This window comes from Pyrgilauda ruficollis, unplaced genomic scaffold (assembly GCF_017590135.1).
Source record: "Pyrgilauda ruficollis isolate IOZ18807 unplaced genomic scaffold, ASM1759013v1 scaffold40, whole genome shotgun sequence".
Classification (NCBI taxonomy): Eukaryota; Metazoa; Chordata; class Aves; order Passeriformes; family Passeridae; genus Pyrgilauda; species Pyrgilauda ruficollis.
Genome location: NW_024525490.1, coordinates 9,297,959 through 9,318,300, shown reverse-complemented (window position 1 = coordinate 9,318,300; position 20,342 = coordinate 9,297,959). Strand labels below are relative to the sequence as shown.

The window sequence follows — 20,342 nt, the reverse complement described above, 5'->3', positions numbered from 1 at the left end:
CCTGGCTGTGAGATGAGCAGTATGTGTTGGTGAACGTGCCTTTTCCTCTCCAGCAGGCAGACGGTGACTTCACAATGCCGCCAGGCAGCTCTAGACACTTACAAGTGTGGCTGGTGAGTGCAGGGAAGAAAGAAACCCCCCATTCTTTATGATTTACACAATATTTGGATTTAAGATACTTCTCAGTTTCTTTGACAAAATGATAAAAAGCACCCCCTATTAATGAGACTTGGACCTCTGCAGAGCCCCTGACTTTCTGCCAGGTATGCAACTTTACATGAACATTCACATTTTTTAATGGAGTACACGATTTGTACTTGCCAAGCCTATCATATGGAATGTCCGTGTTCTCTGTGAAGCCAGAATTCAAACCAAACAGAGGTCCAATTTTTACAATTTATTCTCACAAGATCCGAGCCAAGTCATATTCATTTCTGTCTTTATGAAGCACACTATACTGCATAATGAACAGCTTCAAATCTAGCCAATTTGCAGAGTCACTGAAGCTACTCTGCAGTGTAGAGGAGGCTGTTAATAATCAACATTGTGGGTTTGTGGCAATGTACCTTATTGACAAAAAGAGAGAAAAATGCGTTAACGTCACTTTATATGAAGTGCTCCTGCCTGCTTATACTACATTCAGATGAGACAATTAAAGACTGTAATTGCAATTCAAGACTGCAATTGCAAAAACAGGATAACAAAACTCTGAAAGCATCAAGCCTTTTTTATTAGTTAACTAAAACTAACCTGATGTAACACTGAATTTTTTGTTTTTCTTTGGATGAATTCTGCATTCCATTACCCCAATGGAACAAGCTGATGGGGTTGCTCCAGAAGAACTGCTGGGAGGGATTCAGTCTGCTGTGTGTAATAGTGGATGCACTGAATTCAGTGATAGCATTCTTTAATTAGGGCCAGGGGTACATCCACAGCCTCTACAAAATGAGAGTACCAGCCTCCAACTCACTTGTCCACTTTAAGATTGCCTCATTTTCATTGCACACTATTTCCTCCACGTTAGAATGGCAAAGTAATATATTCGGAAATACAATATATTAAGACCTAAAAAATTGAACTAAAAAGAGAAACATTTTTCTGCAACACTTCCCTGTTAATAATATAAATAATGAATCCCTGTTATCAGTTTTTGGAAGAATTTTAAAGTGCCATTGTTAATTAACACTTGCTGAATTTCTCTCCAAAGCACACAAGCTATATAACACCACTAAGTCAGTGCGGAAACCTTATAATTTTTAGCCTCTGAAACTCCATTATTTTACCTACATATCTTTAAGACTGTTATGACTTGTCATTTTTAATACATATTTTTCCTTTTATGTTACAGATCTGTCTCAGCATAATGTTCTACATTAATTTCATTTTCTTGTGACCACTTCTCCATAGCTCCTTTTAAACTGATCTCAGCTCATAATAATGCTTGTTGATTTTTCTTGAGTAAGTTATGAATGAAAACAAATCTACATCTTCAGTTAAAAAAAACCCAGCCTTTGTTTCTGATTTTCTGATAGATGTCAGAAGAGCTGGGGTTATGAAGAGCTCCACCCCAATAATATTCTTACTGCCCCACCTGTAAATCTTCCCCAGAATATCGGACATCATACTTTAGGAAATTGGCAATACACAGGGTTAGGGACCTCAGGACTGCTGAGAGACTGTACCATCTAAAAGGAGTGGAAAGCAAGGCAAACTAGTGATTTTGACTCAGTTCAGACTGGGAGGTACTATGTGAGGAAACATAAGAGTGACACATGAAGCTCATTTCCAAACAGGCTGTAACCGTGTAGCACATAGGAGTATTTCCTAAGGAGGATCAGAAGGAGACAGCAAAATACATTGCAGAAATACACTTCTACTATAGAAAACAAAAATCAACAGAGATGATCAGGTAGGATGTCACCTTCAAGCCTGTGTCTTCCCAAGCTCATATATTTAGGATACTCAGACAAAGCAATAAATCAGTGATCCCAAAGCTTTATACAGATCAGACATCTCAGTAGTAGACACACTTACCAAGAAACAATAACCAAAAGTCTGCTGATTCCAAACTGTGCCTTTGCTGTCTTGTGACAAAAGTCCTAAAAAGTGCTGTGCCTGAACATACTGGATAACATGTCAGGAGAAAGATCTTTCCATCCTGCTTTTGTACATAGACTGAAAAATACTGAAAATATTCACAATAGCTAATTACTGATTGGTGTTATGTGCCACATTCCTAAGCAAGCTCCAAGCACTTCTAACCAGACAGGCCATATAAAGGCAGATTACCACATCAATTAAAGGCAAAACCTTAGGCACAGAACAATCTGAATCCAGGCCAGCCCAAGGCTCCATAGCTGCAACCATGAATGCGCCTCATTCTGTCAGCAGCAATAAGGCAGCCATCCATTTTTGTTCTTTGTAGGAAAACCTTAAAATGCAAAATTATTTGGATCAATTAGAACAGCAGCCAAAGAAAACTACAACCCAAAAAACCCCCAACTCAAACCCCAAGTCCAGCAGAAGTTTCAGTGCTGTGCTCTCCAAATGGAGAAACCCAATGCACAAACAAGAATAACCCCTGGAGTACTACTGCAGAAAAGTATCTGTGTATTGTCATGGATCACATAGTACACAGAAATCTGTAACACAAAGACATTTTTAAAAGGCTAAACTCCATTATCCATTTGTCAAATGCAAACTGAAAAAAGCCCAGCTATTCTGGATTACTTGCCACTGATGAGAAAAGTAAAAAATAACAGCTAGTTCAGGGCATCATATTTTTCTCCTCTTCTCCAAGCTAGAATGACAGAAAGTGTGAAAAATAGTTAAGAGGAAAGAGTAAACATAAGACATGCTGATGGATCTCAAATATGGGAAAAATATTGTAAGTGCAACATCAAGGTTTCCATACTGATAATAAAAATAATTCATTTCATTTGTAGCCAAATGGGGTGTGGAGGGTGGAATTTGTGTTAAAAAGGCATAGAAGTACTGTAACAATCTAAGATTAGAATGAATTTGCCTTAACTGTAGATTTTGCTTGAGAATGCTCTAAGCGACTTGACGATGCTCCATTGTATGTGTGTCTTCCTGTGGGTAAGGCAAATATAACCCTGGACACCATTTCAGGATAACATTTCCTCCCCACTGCTCCAGGATTCTGCTAATCTCTCTCTCTCTTAAAAAATTTCTTAAAGTCACATGTCAAAATAGTTTTAGCTTTTCTTAGGATGATGTCCTTGCTGAGTAAACATTACAGTATTTGCAGGTACCTGTCTTAAGGGGCCAAAACTCCCTCATTTAACCATGTCTCCTTTTATCGTGGAGGTGTTGAAAGACAGACAAACATTAATACAAATGCCAACAATATACAGAATAACAATATGACTGAGATGTTTGCTCTGTTCATATGCCATTACTGCCAAGCACAATGATTGAATGAGTTCAAAGACACAAAAATAAAAATTAAACCAAAATAAAAATTAAACCAAATAACACAGGCAAAACCAGGAGTACACTGATAAACATATTCTGAAGAGCTAACAGTCTCTTTGAATTGAAGGACTGTATGCACATTCTTTCAAGTAGCTTAGGCATACATTTGTTTCTCATACATTCCTTGTGAAAGTTCAACTGTCCCATTGCAGCATCCACAAACACTGATTTCTACAATAGTCTATTAATTCCATGGCACCCTGACAGGCAATTAAAGTGTTCTCAGTCAGTGTCTTATTGAAAACTCTTATAATATAGGCTACAGAACTATGACTAAAAACCAAGCCTTAAATAATGTCCAATTCTATTATTCCACATGTAGAAAATGCCACAGCAAGGCTACCAGCAATGCCATATTGAAAACACACGTGAAGATTCCTATGATGTCTTAATGTGTTCCTTACTGAATCTCATCTTGGTTATTATCTTCAGTGTAACCTGATGCTGTGGAAATCTAAGAGATTGCCTAGCATTCCTTAATGCTGACCAGAGCCATTAAAGATCATTCATGAAATGAATACTAAAAGGGATTCAGCTGTATTGTGGTAAGCTGAAAAGATAAATACACAGAACACCTTTTCACTTAAGAGATTTGTTAAGGTAGAAGAAACGTAAAGCCACAACTTCATCCTTGTGGGTAATTGATATTAGCCAGCATAAGAAAAAAAAAAAAAAGAGATTTTGGCTAACTCTTGCTCGCTACAATGTATGCAAATCTAATCACAATCACACATTTAGTTTATTTAATAATAAACGTCCCAACATAAATAATTAATGTCCTAATCATGCTTAAGATGCTCACACTGGCTTTTCTTTCTGCCACATGAAATTCAGACTTTGTATTTTGCAAACTTTGCTTTGTATGCTACCCTGTCATGGCTCATGCTGTCATGACCATTTCAATTTCTTTTTTCTTTTCCTCTAAACCTTTCAATGCCAAGGTGAAAAATACTAACAAAATCAACAATCAAAACTCCACTCTTTATGGTAATTATTTGATCATCTCTTCCCAGACCTAATTGATAGAAAAAAATCTTAACCCAATATTAAAGCTTTATTCATAGAAATAAGAAAAATAGTACAACCTAAAGCATGAGCTATCTGAAAGCAGAGTTTCAACATAGTAGATAATATGTATTCTTAACATTCACTTGAATATATTAATACTCTCTTCAGAAAGTATCATCAGTCAAGCAAAATATAATTATAAGGAAGAGTCACAAAGCTTTTTCACGATGATCTTAATTTTCAAATCTTAGCTGGTGCTTCTGTGCAAAAACTTTAGTGGGTGCAAACAGCCGTCTAACTCCCCAGAAAGACCCAGAATATATTTTAAAACCTAAAAAAAACATCATTCTGAATAGTAATGGATATTGCTATTCAGAATTACATTCTTTACTCACTCCATCTGGCTGAGTTCTGCAATAAATTCTACACACAGAATACCATTTCAGTTTAAAAATTGGTGAACTGCACATAATTTATTGTGCTATACCTTTCCTCATTATCCAAGAGCAAAAGCCTTTCCAAACTATAAAAACTCCTGAATTCAGTCAGACAACTCATACATGCATCTTTCCCTGCAGAGGCCATAAAGGGAACACTCATGGTCCAGTCTTCCTCTCCTTCTACAGTGTCTCTGGCTAATCTCATCTGCAAATATAAAATCAACAATCATTTCTGTGAGTCATCATTTACATCCAGATTTGACTCCTTGCCAAGAGCATGTCTTAGCTTTCCACTACCTCATATCTAATCTATGTTTGTATTGTTTTAAATATTTCTTTCAACATTTTTCGCTCGAGGAAGCTTCCTCTTTTTGTCACTGTAAAAAACACTGATTCTGTTGGTCAGCAAGAACTGGAATTATCTTGAAGTGGGTCTCTCAAATACAATCCATATCCAGACCACAGGCAAAATGTCTTTCATCCCTCTACACAGCTTTGATCCAGGCTATTTTCACAAATACTCCCTCATCCTGCTCTTACCTACCCATTAGGATTACCACAGTTAAAAATCTGGTCATAATTTTTCTTTTCCTTTGACGGTTTTCATGCACACACCCACTTAAACACCAGGATATCTAAGTGTAAAACTCAGTGCACAGTTTGGCATTGCAAGGCCTACACAAGGTTGTACCGTTTATTTTCATACACTAACCACTCCCTTCAACTCAATTTTCTTCTGGTGTTATGAACACAAAATCTGCACGATAGATGAAGCATCATTTTGTGTATAATCAATTTTTTAATCAGCTAGTCAGGTCTCGTTGTCCTGCAGGTATCCATCTTCTGTCTTAATTCTTACATTCTAGTTATAATAACCCTTAGATTAAATAGATGGTCCACTCTGTCTTTGTACATTGCCTAACACAAGGGAATCATAATACATGCCTCAACTTGCACAATAGCCTGAGCTATTACAGAGTTTTTTTCTTACATCACTCAAGAACAAAATGAATAGCTGAATTTGGCTCTGTTTCCCCTCACTGATCTTCCCAGTGATTTTAACCTTAAGTATCTTGTGTATCTATCAATAGATTAAAACCTCAAAAGAATAAACTGTCTCAATAATGAGCAGATTATTTTTCCATTTCTTAAGTAAATATTAGAAATGGATTTGACTTGCAGCTACAATTGTTTAAAATTCTATCTGCCTTTTAGTGGGGAGGTTTGTGTTTATACCAGCTTGGTGTTAGTGTTGAATGAAGATTTTTCCGTAGGAGGAATAAACTAGCTTCTTTTCAGGGCTTGTCTCCTAAGGCAACCGAAAGCCAATCTGTTCTTGACATCAGTTGACAAATAGTATTGCTTTCACAGAACGTAGTATTTTTTAGACACACATGCTTTAATGGTTTTGGCAGGGTATTGCTATTGTTATTTATACTCTAAAAGATGTTCTGCACATGGTTAAAGCCACATCAAGTGTTTGTACAAGCTGATGGACTGCTACGTCTTTTCTGCCAAAGGCTGCACCTCTAGCTTTATTTCTGCCACATGACAACCCAAATAATAGCCTTTTCTGTAGCTGCGACTATTAACCATGTTCATCAGGCCTACACAGACAGCAGTATCATTTTTCTCTACTTTCTTAGACTACAGTAAGTAGTTTATTAAGGCCATAGAAATCCATAGTTTGTATCCAGGAAACTGGTGTTTCAATAAAGCTCTCACAAACCCTGGTACAGTTTAAAGATGTGGTATGTTCAGTCTTCTAATGGGTATTTATCTGAGGTGGAGATTTGATCTGTTCAAAACCCACCCACCTTGCTCAGTCAGAGCTCACTAAGGTCAGTTCAAAATGTAATTAGAAAAGCAGGAAATTTCTACCTTTTGCACAAAACTTAGTAAACAGAGATTTAATACAGGAAGTTTTCTCCCCTTTTGAGAGGATCAAAATAAACAGCTCCCACCTTCCTGGCAACTGTCCATACAAGCAGTCCATATAGATTCTGTGGGTACCATCCATAGAAACAATTACGTTTCTCTTCTACTTGAACCACTGTGCAGTGAAGGGTGGAAAACCAATGGGTCTAAAATAAATAGGTGGGACAATATTCTGCTGCTGAATTATCTTTAGAAAGGTCATCCTGGGAAATCTGAACTGCATCTACTGGAAAGCTACCAATAACAGGAGTTTAACTTACTGCTAGCCTTCAACAGGTATATAAAACTTAAAAGGCTACCAGAATATAGCCTTTTTCTTTGCCTGTGCACAATATATAATGGCCTCAGCCTACCAGGATGATCTATCAGTGATATGCTCCCTGTAGACATCTAAGATAACACAGTCTTCACCTACTTTTCACCTACTGTCACAGAAACTCTCAGCAGGTGTTGCAAATTAGCTGCTCTTCTAATCCAGCTTCTTTGGCTTCTCAAACTAAAATTTAACAATGATGACACAATTTAACAAATTTACACAAAGATGATGAATGTGCATACTGTAAAAAGTAGCATCATAAAGCTGCTGAGTTAGCTACATTAGCACATCCTTCTGTACAATATACCATTCTTGAACTTTTGTGCAGATCCTTTATAATAGCCGTTATACCCTTGATTTCCACTCTGCATTATGTCAGGTCTTCTTCAAAATATTTTTTATTTATGTCCAGATGAGCACAGAGTGTGGCACAAAAGACATGATTTATGGAGAAAACGGCACAGAGTACTAGATGTTAACACTGTATTTTGTTGAAGTCATTCCAAACTTACACTGAAGTAGCTCTAGTCTGGTTTCATGAATTCAAGAGCCTTTAGAAATTGCAGCACCTTAGGCTTTTTCCCAAAGTACATCTTTCAGTGTAGCTTCATCCAAAAACAATCATATTGTTGTTCTTCAACACCAGAAGTCTTCCTTATAGGAAGGTCTGCAGCACCTTTTAGTCACTTAAATATGCCTATTCCTCTGAATTACATTGGTTGCTGAAGAATAGCCACATACCAGTCTGAAGAAACAGAATGTGCTGGGATACAAATACAGTAAACAGAGGCACTTTTTTGGTCTAAACAGTTCCCTGACTTGTTTATTTTACTAGGAATCACACAAACAGTTGCAATAGCAGTGCACAGGGATACTGGGGATAGGAAGAAGCAACTGGAAAGGAGGAGATTGGGAGGAAGACCATTTTTATCACTGACAGTATTACGTTAATAACATCAACTATTTCTAAGTGGAGGGAAAAAAAAGTGCTTTGGAACTTAAATATACTTTATGATGTATACTGCTGACTTTTCAGTAGTAACATCCACATCTGTCTTTGTGGGTTGTAGAAAGATTCCCCTGCTCATATGCATACACTGAGTTCTATTTTTAGTATATTAACGAAAACATGAATATCATCTGTCATCTCCTCTTCTATAGCGACCAGTGTCTGTAACCATTTTGTTGTTTCCTCTTTCATCACATTGTTCATGAGCTCTAATCCTTTTCCTCATTGAAAAAAACTCTCACTCAAAGTTGCAAATGCTCACATACAGAGCCCATTGACTTAAACTTGCTTAAGAAAGAGAGGATAGATTTAGATGACACAAAAGGAAGAAATTGTTTGCTATCATGGTAGTGACAAGAAAGTGTTTGCTAACAGGTAGGCTGCCCAGAGAAGCTGCCCAATCCCTGCAAGTGTCCAAGACGAGTTTGAATGGGGATTTGAGCAATCTACAATCTACAGTAGAAGATGTCTCTGCCTATGGCAGGAAGATTGGAACTAAATGAGCTTTAAGGCTCCTTCCAAATCAAAGCATTCCAAGATTCTGTGATTTCATCTACAAATTTATGTCCTTGCATTCATGCCTATTTTATAAATATTACATATAAGATTTTTTAAAGAAGTCTTAAAGTATGAGGCTAAACTATAGGAACTACAAGGCTCCATAAGCATATATGCAATTTGTGCTAAATGCTATTTTCAAATATTGCAGCATCAATACTGTTTATTAGATTATGTTATTTTTTCTTCTTCTCATTAGATACCTGCCAGTACAGTCTTTTTCATAAAGAATAATCCCTTGAAACAGTTCTCAGTTGTCAAATGTGCACCATGTGTTACAGGTAAAAATTTTTACATTAATTTTAAATTAATTACCATTTCTTAGCTACCAGACAAAAAGCTTACACTCTTGTTTCCAAACTAGCAAGTGCCTTCTCTAGGCATTACAGCTGTAATAACATCCAGTCATCCATCTCTGGCTATGTCTTCACATAAATCTCCAAAAGTGGCACAGAAGGCACAGAATGTACTGCAAGCAGTACATCCAAAGGACTCAGCACTCTGTTCACACTGTTAATCTCAAATCTCAACAGAATGCCCCCTAAGGGAGCTGCAAGGCTTCTGATACTGCAGATAGCTCAACAGGCATGGTTGTTTTTGCAGAGCACCATGTGAGCTTTCTTTCACAGAAATCCACATCTGGGCCTACCATGGAAGAAGCTTCCTACATTGTGGGTGCAATTGGAATTTGTGGACCAAAGTAAATTACAGAACCACATAATATTCTCAGTTGGAAAGGAACCACAGGGATCATCAGAGTTCTTAACTCTGTCAGGCTCAAGTCGCTTTTCAACAATTGTACTCAATGTGTGCAAATGGTAATTTTCAGACTTTAAGATAAAGATACCTTTCTAATGACAAAAATCCTCCACACCTGTCAAATATTACATTTCTAGTCCAAGGCAGAAAGAGGGTGAGAGTCCACACCCTCTTTCCCTGCATTTATGTATTACAAAAATCAGTTTTCCGCTAATCTTGTTCTCAGCAAGGCTTGGAGTGTTTACACTCAAAGAAAACCATTTTGAAGTACACAACAATCTAGTCAAAATACCAAATTATAAGGGATAAAACAGATGAGGATGAACTATGCCAAACTCAATACAGTCATTATAACATGAATCGACATGGCAAGAGGACAAATGAAGTTCAGTGTAGATATACGTCAAATGATGAAGATTGTAAAATTCTTATATCCTCTATGCAGCCATAACACCTGTGAATACAAACACAACTTCCTAAATGGAGTGACTGTTAATAAGCAGTTCAAAAGGATCAAGAATGAGATCTTGAGACCACACTCAGAGCTAAAGGGAGGATAGAAAATTCCCTGTGGGGAGACAAGAAGGCACAAAGGATAAACCAAAGAATTTCACTGTGATATTACACAGACTGAAGTTCTTGTCTTTTCCACCTTTAAACACTGAAACAGAACTCAGTAATGTCCAGAAGCAACTAGTAAGGATGATCCAATACAGAACAAATTTCATAGCAAGAGACACTAATTGATATTCTTAAATTTGAAAGAGACAGGTCAGGAATGTGTAATAGAAGCTTATTGATTCTCGACTGATACTGAAAAAGAGAACAGGAACCTTCTGAAAGAAGTAGGGGACACCTAATCAAATTAAGAGGAAGCAGGTTCAAATAAACAAAAGGAAGTGTTTCTTCAAACACAAAGATAAACAGTGTAATTTCTCACCACAGGGTTTTGCAGATACTCAAAGTTTACATGAATCCAGGAGAAAACTGTACTTTCTAGTGGGAGAAAAGTCCATTGAAAACTACTAAATTCATTGAAAACACATCTGCTGAGATGCAGCCTCAAATAATTGAAGGCTTGAAGAGTACTATACTTGCTTACTTTGTCCTTCCACTTGTCCCCCAGGGCATCACTTCAGGTTATCATTAGAACAGGATGCTGAGCCTGATGAACCTTTAATCTGACCAAATGGGCATGTGTGAGTAAATTAAACAGTGATAGATCTTGGGACCTGGAACTTGGTCATCTATATCATTTAATTGATAGACCCCAGCTGTGAAGGTTTTTTGCAGACATTTCAATTAGTCCAATTAGCATTTCCTCATATAATTCCCAGGCACAGTTCAAAAGCTAGGGACTATTTCCAACAGACACTTTTGATTAAGCCTGTTTCAAAGGGCAAGAGCATTAAAGAACAGGAAGATGGCCAGATCACGCCAAGTACCACAGAACTACCTGATAAGCCCTGGTAATGTTTAGCTTACTAGGATGCCAACATGCCTGCAATTATTTCAGGGAGAGACAAGAAAGTGCAAAGAGGTGACTAAATTGTTACAGGATGAGAAAGAGAAAACTTGTATACTTCTCTATATAGCATTAGGAGACAAGTATGAAAAATCTTTGTTCACATTTATAAACAGCTGGTAAAGCCTCAGTCTTACCTACATGAAACAGGATTTCAAGGATTTCAAATATTCTTCTCCGTGCCCCAATGAAGTCTCTGCACTGACGGTTACCACAGGTAAGAGACAAATTTTAAGCACAGTGGCACAAACTCCCCTCACATCCAAACAAACTAGGGAACTTAGGACCCTAAGACTATAATGTAAATTGCCCATTCTTCCACTACTCCTAAGACATTAAGACCAGACAGTGTCCATGGTTACACCAAGATTTGCAGTTTATGGAATTTATTTTCCAACCTTTTGCTCAGACTGAAGCATTTGTAGCAGAATCTACAGCTCATAAATAGCAGCACTCTACTAATACAGTGTTTCTAACTGCTTCTCTTAATTGTAGCATTTTTAAATTTTTAATTATAGACCTTTGTCTTCCACCTATGCAAAATAGCTTCTATTTTTCAAGTAAATTGGAAGCTTCCCCAGTACTTGAGTCATCTGGTTTTACCACAGAAATTTATGATACAGACATTAAAACACTAGAAACGCTAAATAATGACTAGCTTCAAACCAGCATGTTAGACCTAGGAAAGGTGATTCTTCATTTCCTTATGCTTATTTAAGAAAAGCATATTGAAGACTGAAACAAAAGACTACACCTGGGGAACCCTGAAAGTTTATAGACTTGTGTGTTCTGGATGGATAGAAGGTACACAGAAGAGTATTTTATTAGGTGTGATAGGATGAAGTAGAAAACGCTGAACCTCCAGGAAATCTTCTTGACACTAAGATCTATTAGGAATTGTCTTCTAAAGGAAATAGATGAAGCCCTATTTCCTGGGATAATTCAAATTGTACTTCAGAAAATAGTAAATATATACAAAGAACATCCTGCGTTTAGAAAAAAATTGGGCAGATGAAATTTTTTTCTACATTTAGGCTGGACAAGCCCCAGACTCCTCCTCTCTTCTCATATGTATACACAGGCAAAAGCACAATTAATACATTCAATATGTAATGTAAAAAGGATGAAACTGTGGAAATAATAAATAACTATAAATATAGTTTTATTCTCAAAATTTTCTGTATTCAAATACATGCAACTTTTTAATTAATAGAATTTTACTGAGAAATATTAATCACAGAATTATAGTAAAATAATAACTTTATCAGAGATCGAGGGTTTACAAGTGCATATCACGGCACACAAACTGCAATATAGCTCAGGTCCAATGACATAGAGTTTTAAAACACTCTACTTCAAGCGTGAGAAGAAAGAGAATATGCTTTATGAAGGAAAAAGTCTTCTGAGTCTTCTGAGATATCAGCTAGTCCTGTGATTTTGCTCTATAACAGCACACCTTGTCTCTCTGACTTAAAGCACAAAGAGGGATTTTACACTAGCATTTTGAAATAGCTAAGCAAGGAAAAGAATTTAGGATTCCCAGCTCTCTGAAATGACTAGTATCTATTAGTGACAAACAAGTCATGTTTGCTCAGCTATAATCAACAGGTAAATGTGTTGGGTTTTCTATCACCACTATGCCAAATAAAATTCAGATTGTCCCACATATACTGACTGCTAAATGTTATTGAAATCTACATGGAGTTCACGTTTCATGTGTCCCAAAAAATTGAATTCTCAGTGTTCTATCTCATTTACACAAAGAATCGTATCTGTAAAGTGTACTAATGAAAATACATATACTAACCAAAAATGTAGACAAGAAGACAGAAAAAGTGGGAGACCTGGTTAAAGAGTACTAACTGGAGTGACCAAAGGAAGCAATAACCAGGAGGAAAGACAATTAATTACAGACTTAAAAAAGGAAAAAGGCATTGGAATGGGCTGTGTGGAGAGGTGGTGGAGTCACTGTCCCTGGAAGTGTTTAAGAAAAAGACTTTTTGGATGTGGTACTTACTGCCATGGTCCAGTTAATAAGGTAGTGTTAGATCATAGGTCAGACTCAATGGTCTCAAAGGACTTTTCCCACCTAGCTAACAGGCACTGGGTCTGTTCCAACCCCCAAATGATGCACATACTTCTAGTATGAAAATAAGTAACAATAAATAAGATTTCAACCTCTGCAAGTTTCAAGATAGGTCTAAGATCTTGAAACCTGCAGAGGCTGAAATCCAGACCCAAACCTGTTAATCAGGCCAGATTGCTCAGGGCTTGCCTTGAAAACCTCAAGGAAAATTGCTGCTGAAAAACCACTTTGGGCAACTTATTCCAGAGCTTTACAGTCCTATCACAGAAAACTATTAACTGGACATTAAACAAACAAGTATGTATGTTCAAAAATAAATGGTCTTTCTGTTCTCTGTCCTTATCAAATTAGAAACAAATGTAAGGGATACCTTGCATAATTTTGATGCTATTAACAGAAAATGACAAAGTCATTTAAGATAATCTCATCTCGTGTGTTTTCATGAAACAAATTTTTAGTTTATTCCATTTTGTGTTACCAGGATAAAAGCACACAGCACGGGAAGAGGAAATTACTTCCATAATAAACAACAACGTTAAAATTAAAAACCCTTTCCTAATGGCTACACAGCATCTTCTTTGCTGAATTTCCAGCCCACTGCCCTGCATGCACTACAGACACTCAAACAGACCATTTCTTTCCTCCTTTGCAGCAATGTTATGTATTTGAAGGCTGTTCACATATTTTCATCTGACTCTACATGAAAAGTAAATAATGCAGTCCTTCCTTAAGGGTTCTGTATTCCTGAGCACCAGTCATTCCCAGTGTTTGCTCTTCAAAATCTGTAAAATTGAAGCCATATCAACACCAAATAGCAATTTTTAAGAAGACTTTTTAATTAGTGTTGCAGGCTTCACTTTGGAACATCTTAGTCTTTCAGTAGCAATTTAATTTTTATTTTCAGGCTACATCTCTGATTTACCAAGAACATTTTGTATTTTAAAGCTTTCTTCTAGTTATTATCAGTACCTTCTGACTTGCTATCATCATGTAAGAGTCATATTTCCTATCCCATACTGTAAAATTAAAATTCTAAGCAGTATTAGAAGGAGAACAGATCCCCATGATATAGTTTGCCTACTTGGCAGCAAACCAATTAAAACTGCTCTCAGTATATACTTTTTCAGTCACGCTATAAAAGGGTAAACCAATGTTTTTGTTGCAGTTATAAGACTATCACATAAGAGTGTCATTATCTACGTAACACAAAGAAAACAGAATACAAAGGAGAATTAAAATAAATTCACAGTGAGAGTATATTTCCCCTGGGGGGAAAACTTGCAACATAACACCTGCATGCTTTGTACTTCCTGTACCACTACTGGTTTTTGTAAGAGAGAACCAAGTTCAGCCAGGACCAAAAGCAGAACAAGACTTCTGGATTCCTCAAGAAGAACCAAGTGTGGCAGAGAAACCCTTAAACAGCATAAAGGAATCTCCCTCAGTAATTTACATTATAGATGCTTCCCATAACTGTAATGTGCAAACGATCACCCACTGTCACCTCAGCTGTCTCTGTCTCTCTGATGTCCCCAAGGCTTGCTCTGCCAAAGCAGAACCTAATACAAAAAACCAGCCATTTCAATTTGATGAAACAAGGTATAAGTTTCAAGTATTCAATCCTAAGAAATGAAACTAAACCAAAAGTAGAGGACGGTTCATTTCCATGTACTTCGGCAGGGAGTCTGGAATGGCAAATACCCCACACTGAGGTAGCTGTGCCCCTCCCTAGGTGATATGCAAAATAGTGTGTGCAAAAATTTTGTTCCTTAATATCCAATACTAGGCAGAATTTTTGGTAATAGGAAAATTTTCCATTTCAGGCTTTGTAATTGTGTTTGTTACACACAAAGTAGTATAACTATTTCATTTTGTGCTGCTATGTTAAAATGCAAATATGTTGGTAATTTTTTTATACTGGAGTTTAGTAGCTGAAACTCTACACTGTTATTCTTAAACAATTATTTGAATTAAAGTCAAACTGAAAAACTGCTAAAGACCTACTTCCCATAGCCTTAAAACACGTTTCCTACACAAATATCATGTGTAGCTTCTGATGAGACTAGCCCAAATTATTTTTGAGTGATCACTGGTTCACAAAGAACCTTCCACTCTTATATTTCCTTTAATGTGAAGGGCAGTTGAATGCAGCATTAGTAAGAAATAATAGTAAACATAATAATAAACACTGGAAGTATTTTTAAATGGGACCTTTTAATTATCGTCTCAATTTATGAGACAGAAAGAAAAAAAACAATGGTCTAAGCATGCTGGTTTAGCTCCCTCATAAGAAAAATGTGACTACCAGTAGTTGGGTCATTTAATCTCTGCCTTAAAATAAGGGAAATTAAGCAAAGAGAGTGGCAGCAACAGCTGGAACCATGTGCCTGTGCTCAAACACAATTTATTCATAAAACTCGAGGAGAGCACAGCACAGCTGCAGAGCAATTATGGGGAGGGAAAAAAATGAAAAAAAAATCCACAAACCCTTCAGAACTGATGAATAATGATACTACCAAGGAAATAAGGTCTGTCATTGGAGTTAGAAACACTCAAGATTAACAAGTGGATTTTTTCAGAGACTGAATCCTCACATTATAAATGTTAGTTGCTATGGATACTGGTTTTTACTTCTGATACTTCTTCCTTCTTGGCTACTGGGATACTTCCTCCTAAAAAAACCTCCACATTTTAAATCTGCTTCAATTCTGTTAATCCATAGCATGCTTTCTCTAAAATATGTACACTGGAAAGCTGTCTGACACTTCTGAAGAGGTATGGTGGGTGAGTGAATATATCCATGTCCAAAGCAGCCTAACTCACAAATATATTATACCTTTTTAAATTCAGAAGCTGCCACCTACTCTCTATTTTCATCAGTCTGAATATTGCCAGAATAGCAGCTTCTGTCATTCTTCATCTTTATGATATATAAATTCAGCAGAAATGCTTTTCTGCACCTTTTTTAGACAGTGGGCTGAAGCACAGAGAAACTACCTGTTTCAAAAAAAGAGTCTTATTTCAGGTTGCCTAATCCAGACCAGACAAAACTAGTGAGAAACCAGTAAACAGGCATGAATATGGTTAAGAACTGAATTTACAACCATAAAGTATCACCCTGCTACTTTAATTCCTATTAGACAAGCTGTTGTCTGGCTCTTCCTTCCACTTGTCCTTCAACACACTTTTTTTTGCCTTTGATTGATGACCTAGGAAGACTCACCTGTCAGAGGTAACACAAGAAGATTGTGTTGCATCATCTGATGCCACCCAGTGCTGGAATTCTATCAGCCAAGACAGCCTTCCACAAGGCCAGTTTAGCTCCCATTTTAGTACAAGCTATTGAACTATTTCCTGCCACTGCAGGGGTTCTGTTCATTCCTCCAAAAACTTTTTCTTAGAGAGCAAAAAAAAATCTAAATGAAGCCCTGATGGCGCTCAGCAAATACATAAAGAACTTCTCATTCTTAAGCATTTACATGTCAAAAATTTAAGAATTTTATTAATTAAAGGGTTAAGGCACACAGAACAAAACTCTGCTTTGCTGGCCACATATCATATTGTTAAACTAGTAAATTACATGGACAGAATAATTTACCTTTTCACCTTCTTCACCTTTACTACCTGGAAAGCCACGTTCACCCTGGAACAAAAAAGGATAAAATACAAATCTCAAACAAACATTGTTCAAGTAATTGTATTCTTTAAAATAATTTTACTGCACTGAACTTTTATTATGAGACAAAAATGAAGTAATTTGGATGCTGATTGTCTCTCATTCAAAAAGGTGTGAAATGTCTACCAAAAAAATTATATGGCTTTCCATAGTTTTGTCATTTAATAGGAGTAATTTATTTTTCCATTCATCCTGTGGGATTTTCTCAGATTTAAAAATTCTCAACTATTTATTGACTCTAGACCTGCTTATTAAAGTACTTATATTCTTCGTGCAGAACCAATTTTAATACATATATTCCTATTAATACCTTCATTTTAGTTTTAAAATATAACTACTCAATCACGAAGATCTCCTACCCAGATTTATATGAAAAAATATACAGATAACGATTTATGAAAAGAAAACTAATTTCTTTCACTTTGAAAAGCATATGAAATTACCCAAGTATTAAAAACAAACCAAAACAAAGAAAGAGAGAACACAGAAGGGGTGAGTTTTAAACTATAAACTCAAGATCAGGTTATTTCAGCAGATTGAATTCTTTGTTTGATGGTATTTCAATTAAAAGCCCTATTATAATGCTCTTTCCAGCTCTAATTTCATAACTTTTAGCTCAGAAAAGGATCACAGTGTACAATGTTACTATGTTAACATCTTCATCAAATGCAATCTGCAGTCTGTCTATATTCTACAAAAATAACACCTGCTCTAGGTTTTTATTAATGTATGCTTGCGTGTTTTGTGAGGCACACAGAAGACAGATGGGCAAAATTATATACAGACAGCACAAAAACGACTTAATTAAAAAAATGCAAACTTTTTCTTTCTCCCTCAAATCATCTAGCAGGAGACAGTTTGCATGTCTTTTCCAGCGTCCAGAATTCAGTCTCATGGCCTCAGTACAACACACATGATTTTTATACATCTGTAGATGAAAAGATTGGAAAATATCCAAAGGAAAGCTTATGGTGTTTTTAAAGTTCCTTTAAAAAATTAGACAGAGCAATGTCTAAACATTCTTTCACCCTTCAGAGAGTGTAATTTTCTTAAATAGAAGTTTAAGGTTTAAGTGAGGTTAACTAGAACAGCTGGCTATAACTAGCAAAATTTGTAGCAGCATTTTGTCAAATCTTTCAAGTAATGTATCATGTACTGATCATCTACTACACATCTGGGAATTGAATTCAAAGCTTTGGAGGTGTGCAGAAGTATAAGTTATCAAATAGTTCTGGACTTTTCATCACTTCCTACAGTGGCTGCCTTTTACTTTTTTCTTTTGGAGGGGGTGGCTTATACAATCAACAGCTCAGTTCTAGAAGCAAGCCCAAGAGCAAGCATACAAAATAGTATCTAGAGAAATAAACTTCATATGTCCTCACCAAAAATGAGAGGCTAATTCCTGAAATAGTTTACAAATGTATACGATTTCTGTTCAGTTAATCTAGTTTCCTTTTTTGCGAAAAATCCTGTCAGATATTCTTTTGAAGCCCCTTCCAATCTGGGTTGTTCTGTGATTCCCATTCTAACCCAGCTGCTGTACACACAACACAGTTAACACTCTAAAAAATTTGTGAAAGTGTTTTCTACATTTAGCTTTCCCATTTGTGTTTTTACCCAATCCCAAATTCATAATATGAAAATTATTCTGAGATACAGTCAACATTTCTCTAATTTTAGCTTGTATTCATTGCCTCTCATCCTTTCATTGTACACTTCTGATAGGAGTCTGACTCTAGCTTTTCCACACCCACCCAGTATTTACAGACAGCAATGAGTCTGCACACCACCCACCATCCCCTGCTTTCCAAATCATCTCAACTTAAGGCTGAACAAGCCCATCTCCCTCAGCCTCCCCTCTCACATCATGGGCTTCAAGCCCTGGCCATCTCGGTGGGTCTCTGCTGGACTCACCCCCCGGAGCTGCTCTTTACCCTCTCCAGGGAGCTCCAAAGTGGATGCAGAACTCCAGATGTGGCAGCACAAGCACTCACCAATCACTCTTCCTGGTCTGCTGGACACGTACCTGCTAAGGGAGCCCAAGATGCCTTTGGCCTTATGCAAACAAACGGCATCCAGCAGAACTCCCGGCTCCCTTTCTGTAGAGCTGCCTTCTAGAAATTTGGCACCTGGCCTGTATTGTGGCATGAGGGTATTCCTTCTCAGAGGCAGGCCCTCATGTTTGCCTTTGCTTAACTTTAAGGGTTTTGTGATAGCTCATTTCTCAATATTGTTCCTTCCTACCTTCCAGCACACTGACTACTTCCCTGCATCTGATAACATCCACGAACTTGCTGAGAGCCCTGTCATGCATGTTATTAATAAGGACATTAAATAAGATCCAGTATTGCCTCATGGGCTATGACACTTGTTATTAGGTAGCAATCAGACTGCATAGCATCATTCCACCTTTGACCCCAATCTTCCACTGACTGTGTTGTTCCTTCATCCAGTCAGAACCCCAGATTATAGTGTAATTACATGTCTGAAGACTAGGCCAAAAGCCTGGCTGGAATCAAGGCATACAACACCCACTGCTCTCCCCTAATCCACACTGACAGTCATTTTATCAGAGTAGGCAATCAGGTTGGTCAATGTAATTTATCCCTTGTAAATCCACGCTGGCTATTTGCAGTGACCTTCTAGTCCTTCCTCTGTCCAGACATGCCTTCCAGAATGTGCTACATAATTTTACCAGGGACAGAGTTGGGGGTGACTGGCCTGCAGTTCAATGGATCCCTCTTGAAGATGGACCTGATGTTTGTTTGTTTCCAGTCATCAGTGACCTGAATCATAATTTTTTGATAATGACAGAGGGCAACCCTGCAGTCACATCAGCCAGCTGCCCCAGCACTCCTGGATGCATAATGTTTGGTATTGTGCAAGCATCCAAGTAGCTTAAGTGCTCCTTAACACTCTCTTCTGTGGCCAGTGGTTCATCACCACACTCTCTGCTAAGATGCTTAAATAAACTGGGAGGCATGAGGGCAAAACTTATTAGGGAAAAAAACAAGGAAAAAAAAAAAAAAGGGTACTTTGCTAACATGCTGAAATAAACTGGGAGGCATGAGGGCATAACTTATTAGGAAAAAAAACAAGGTAAAAAAAAAAAAAAAGGGTACTCTCAGCCTTTTCCACATCCCCCACCCCATTAAGCAGCAGGTCAATCTTTTCTTCACCTTTGTTTTTGCTATGGATGCAGTTAACAGAAGCCCTTCATGCTGCCCTTAAAACTCTTACTAGTTTCAATTCCAGATGAGTTTCTGGTTCCCTAACTCCATCACCACGTGCTCTGGCAGTGTCTCTGTGTTCCTACTGGGTAGCTCACCCATGCTTCCACTGCTTTCTTTTCTGTCTGAGGTCAGCCAGAAGCATCTGGTTCATCCATGCTGGCCTTCTGCCGTACTCACTCAACTCCCTGCATAACATCATGGAGTGCTCTTGGGGTTTTAGGAAGCTGTCCTTAAAGATTAACCAGCTGGGCTCCTCAGATTTGCAGGACAGTTTCTATCATTCCTTGGCTTCCTCT

General features: G+C 37.3%; 1 protein-coding gene across 5 annotated transcripts in view; it reads right to left on the bottom strand.

Moving 5' to 3' along the window:
- Positions 1–20,342, bottom strand: part of COL19A1 (collagen type XIX alpha 1 chain) — a 178,479-nt gene that overhangs the window by 95,039 nt on the left and 63,098 nt on the right. For all 5 annotated transcript variants that reach the window (XM_041477498.1, XM_041477497.1, XM_041477499.1 and 2 more), the window contains exon 11: positions 16,736–16,780. In XM_041477498.1, coding sequence (XP_041333432.1) covers positions 16,736–16,780 — 45 coding nt within the window. The remainder of the gene's footprint in view (positions 1–16,735; positions 16,781–20,342) is intronic.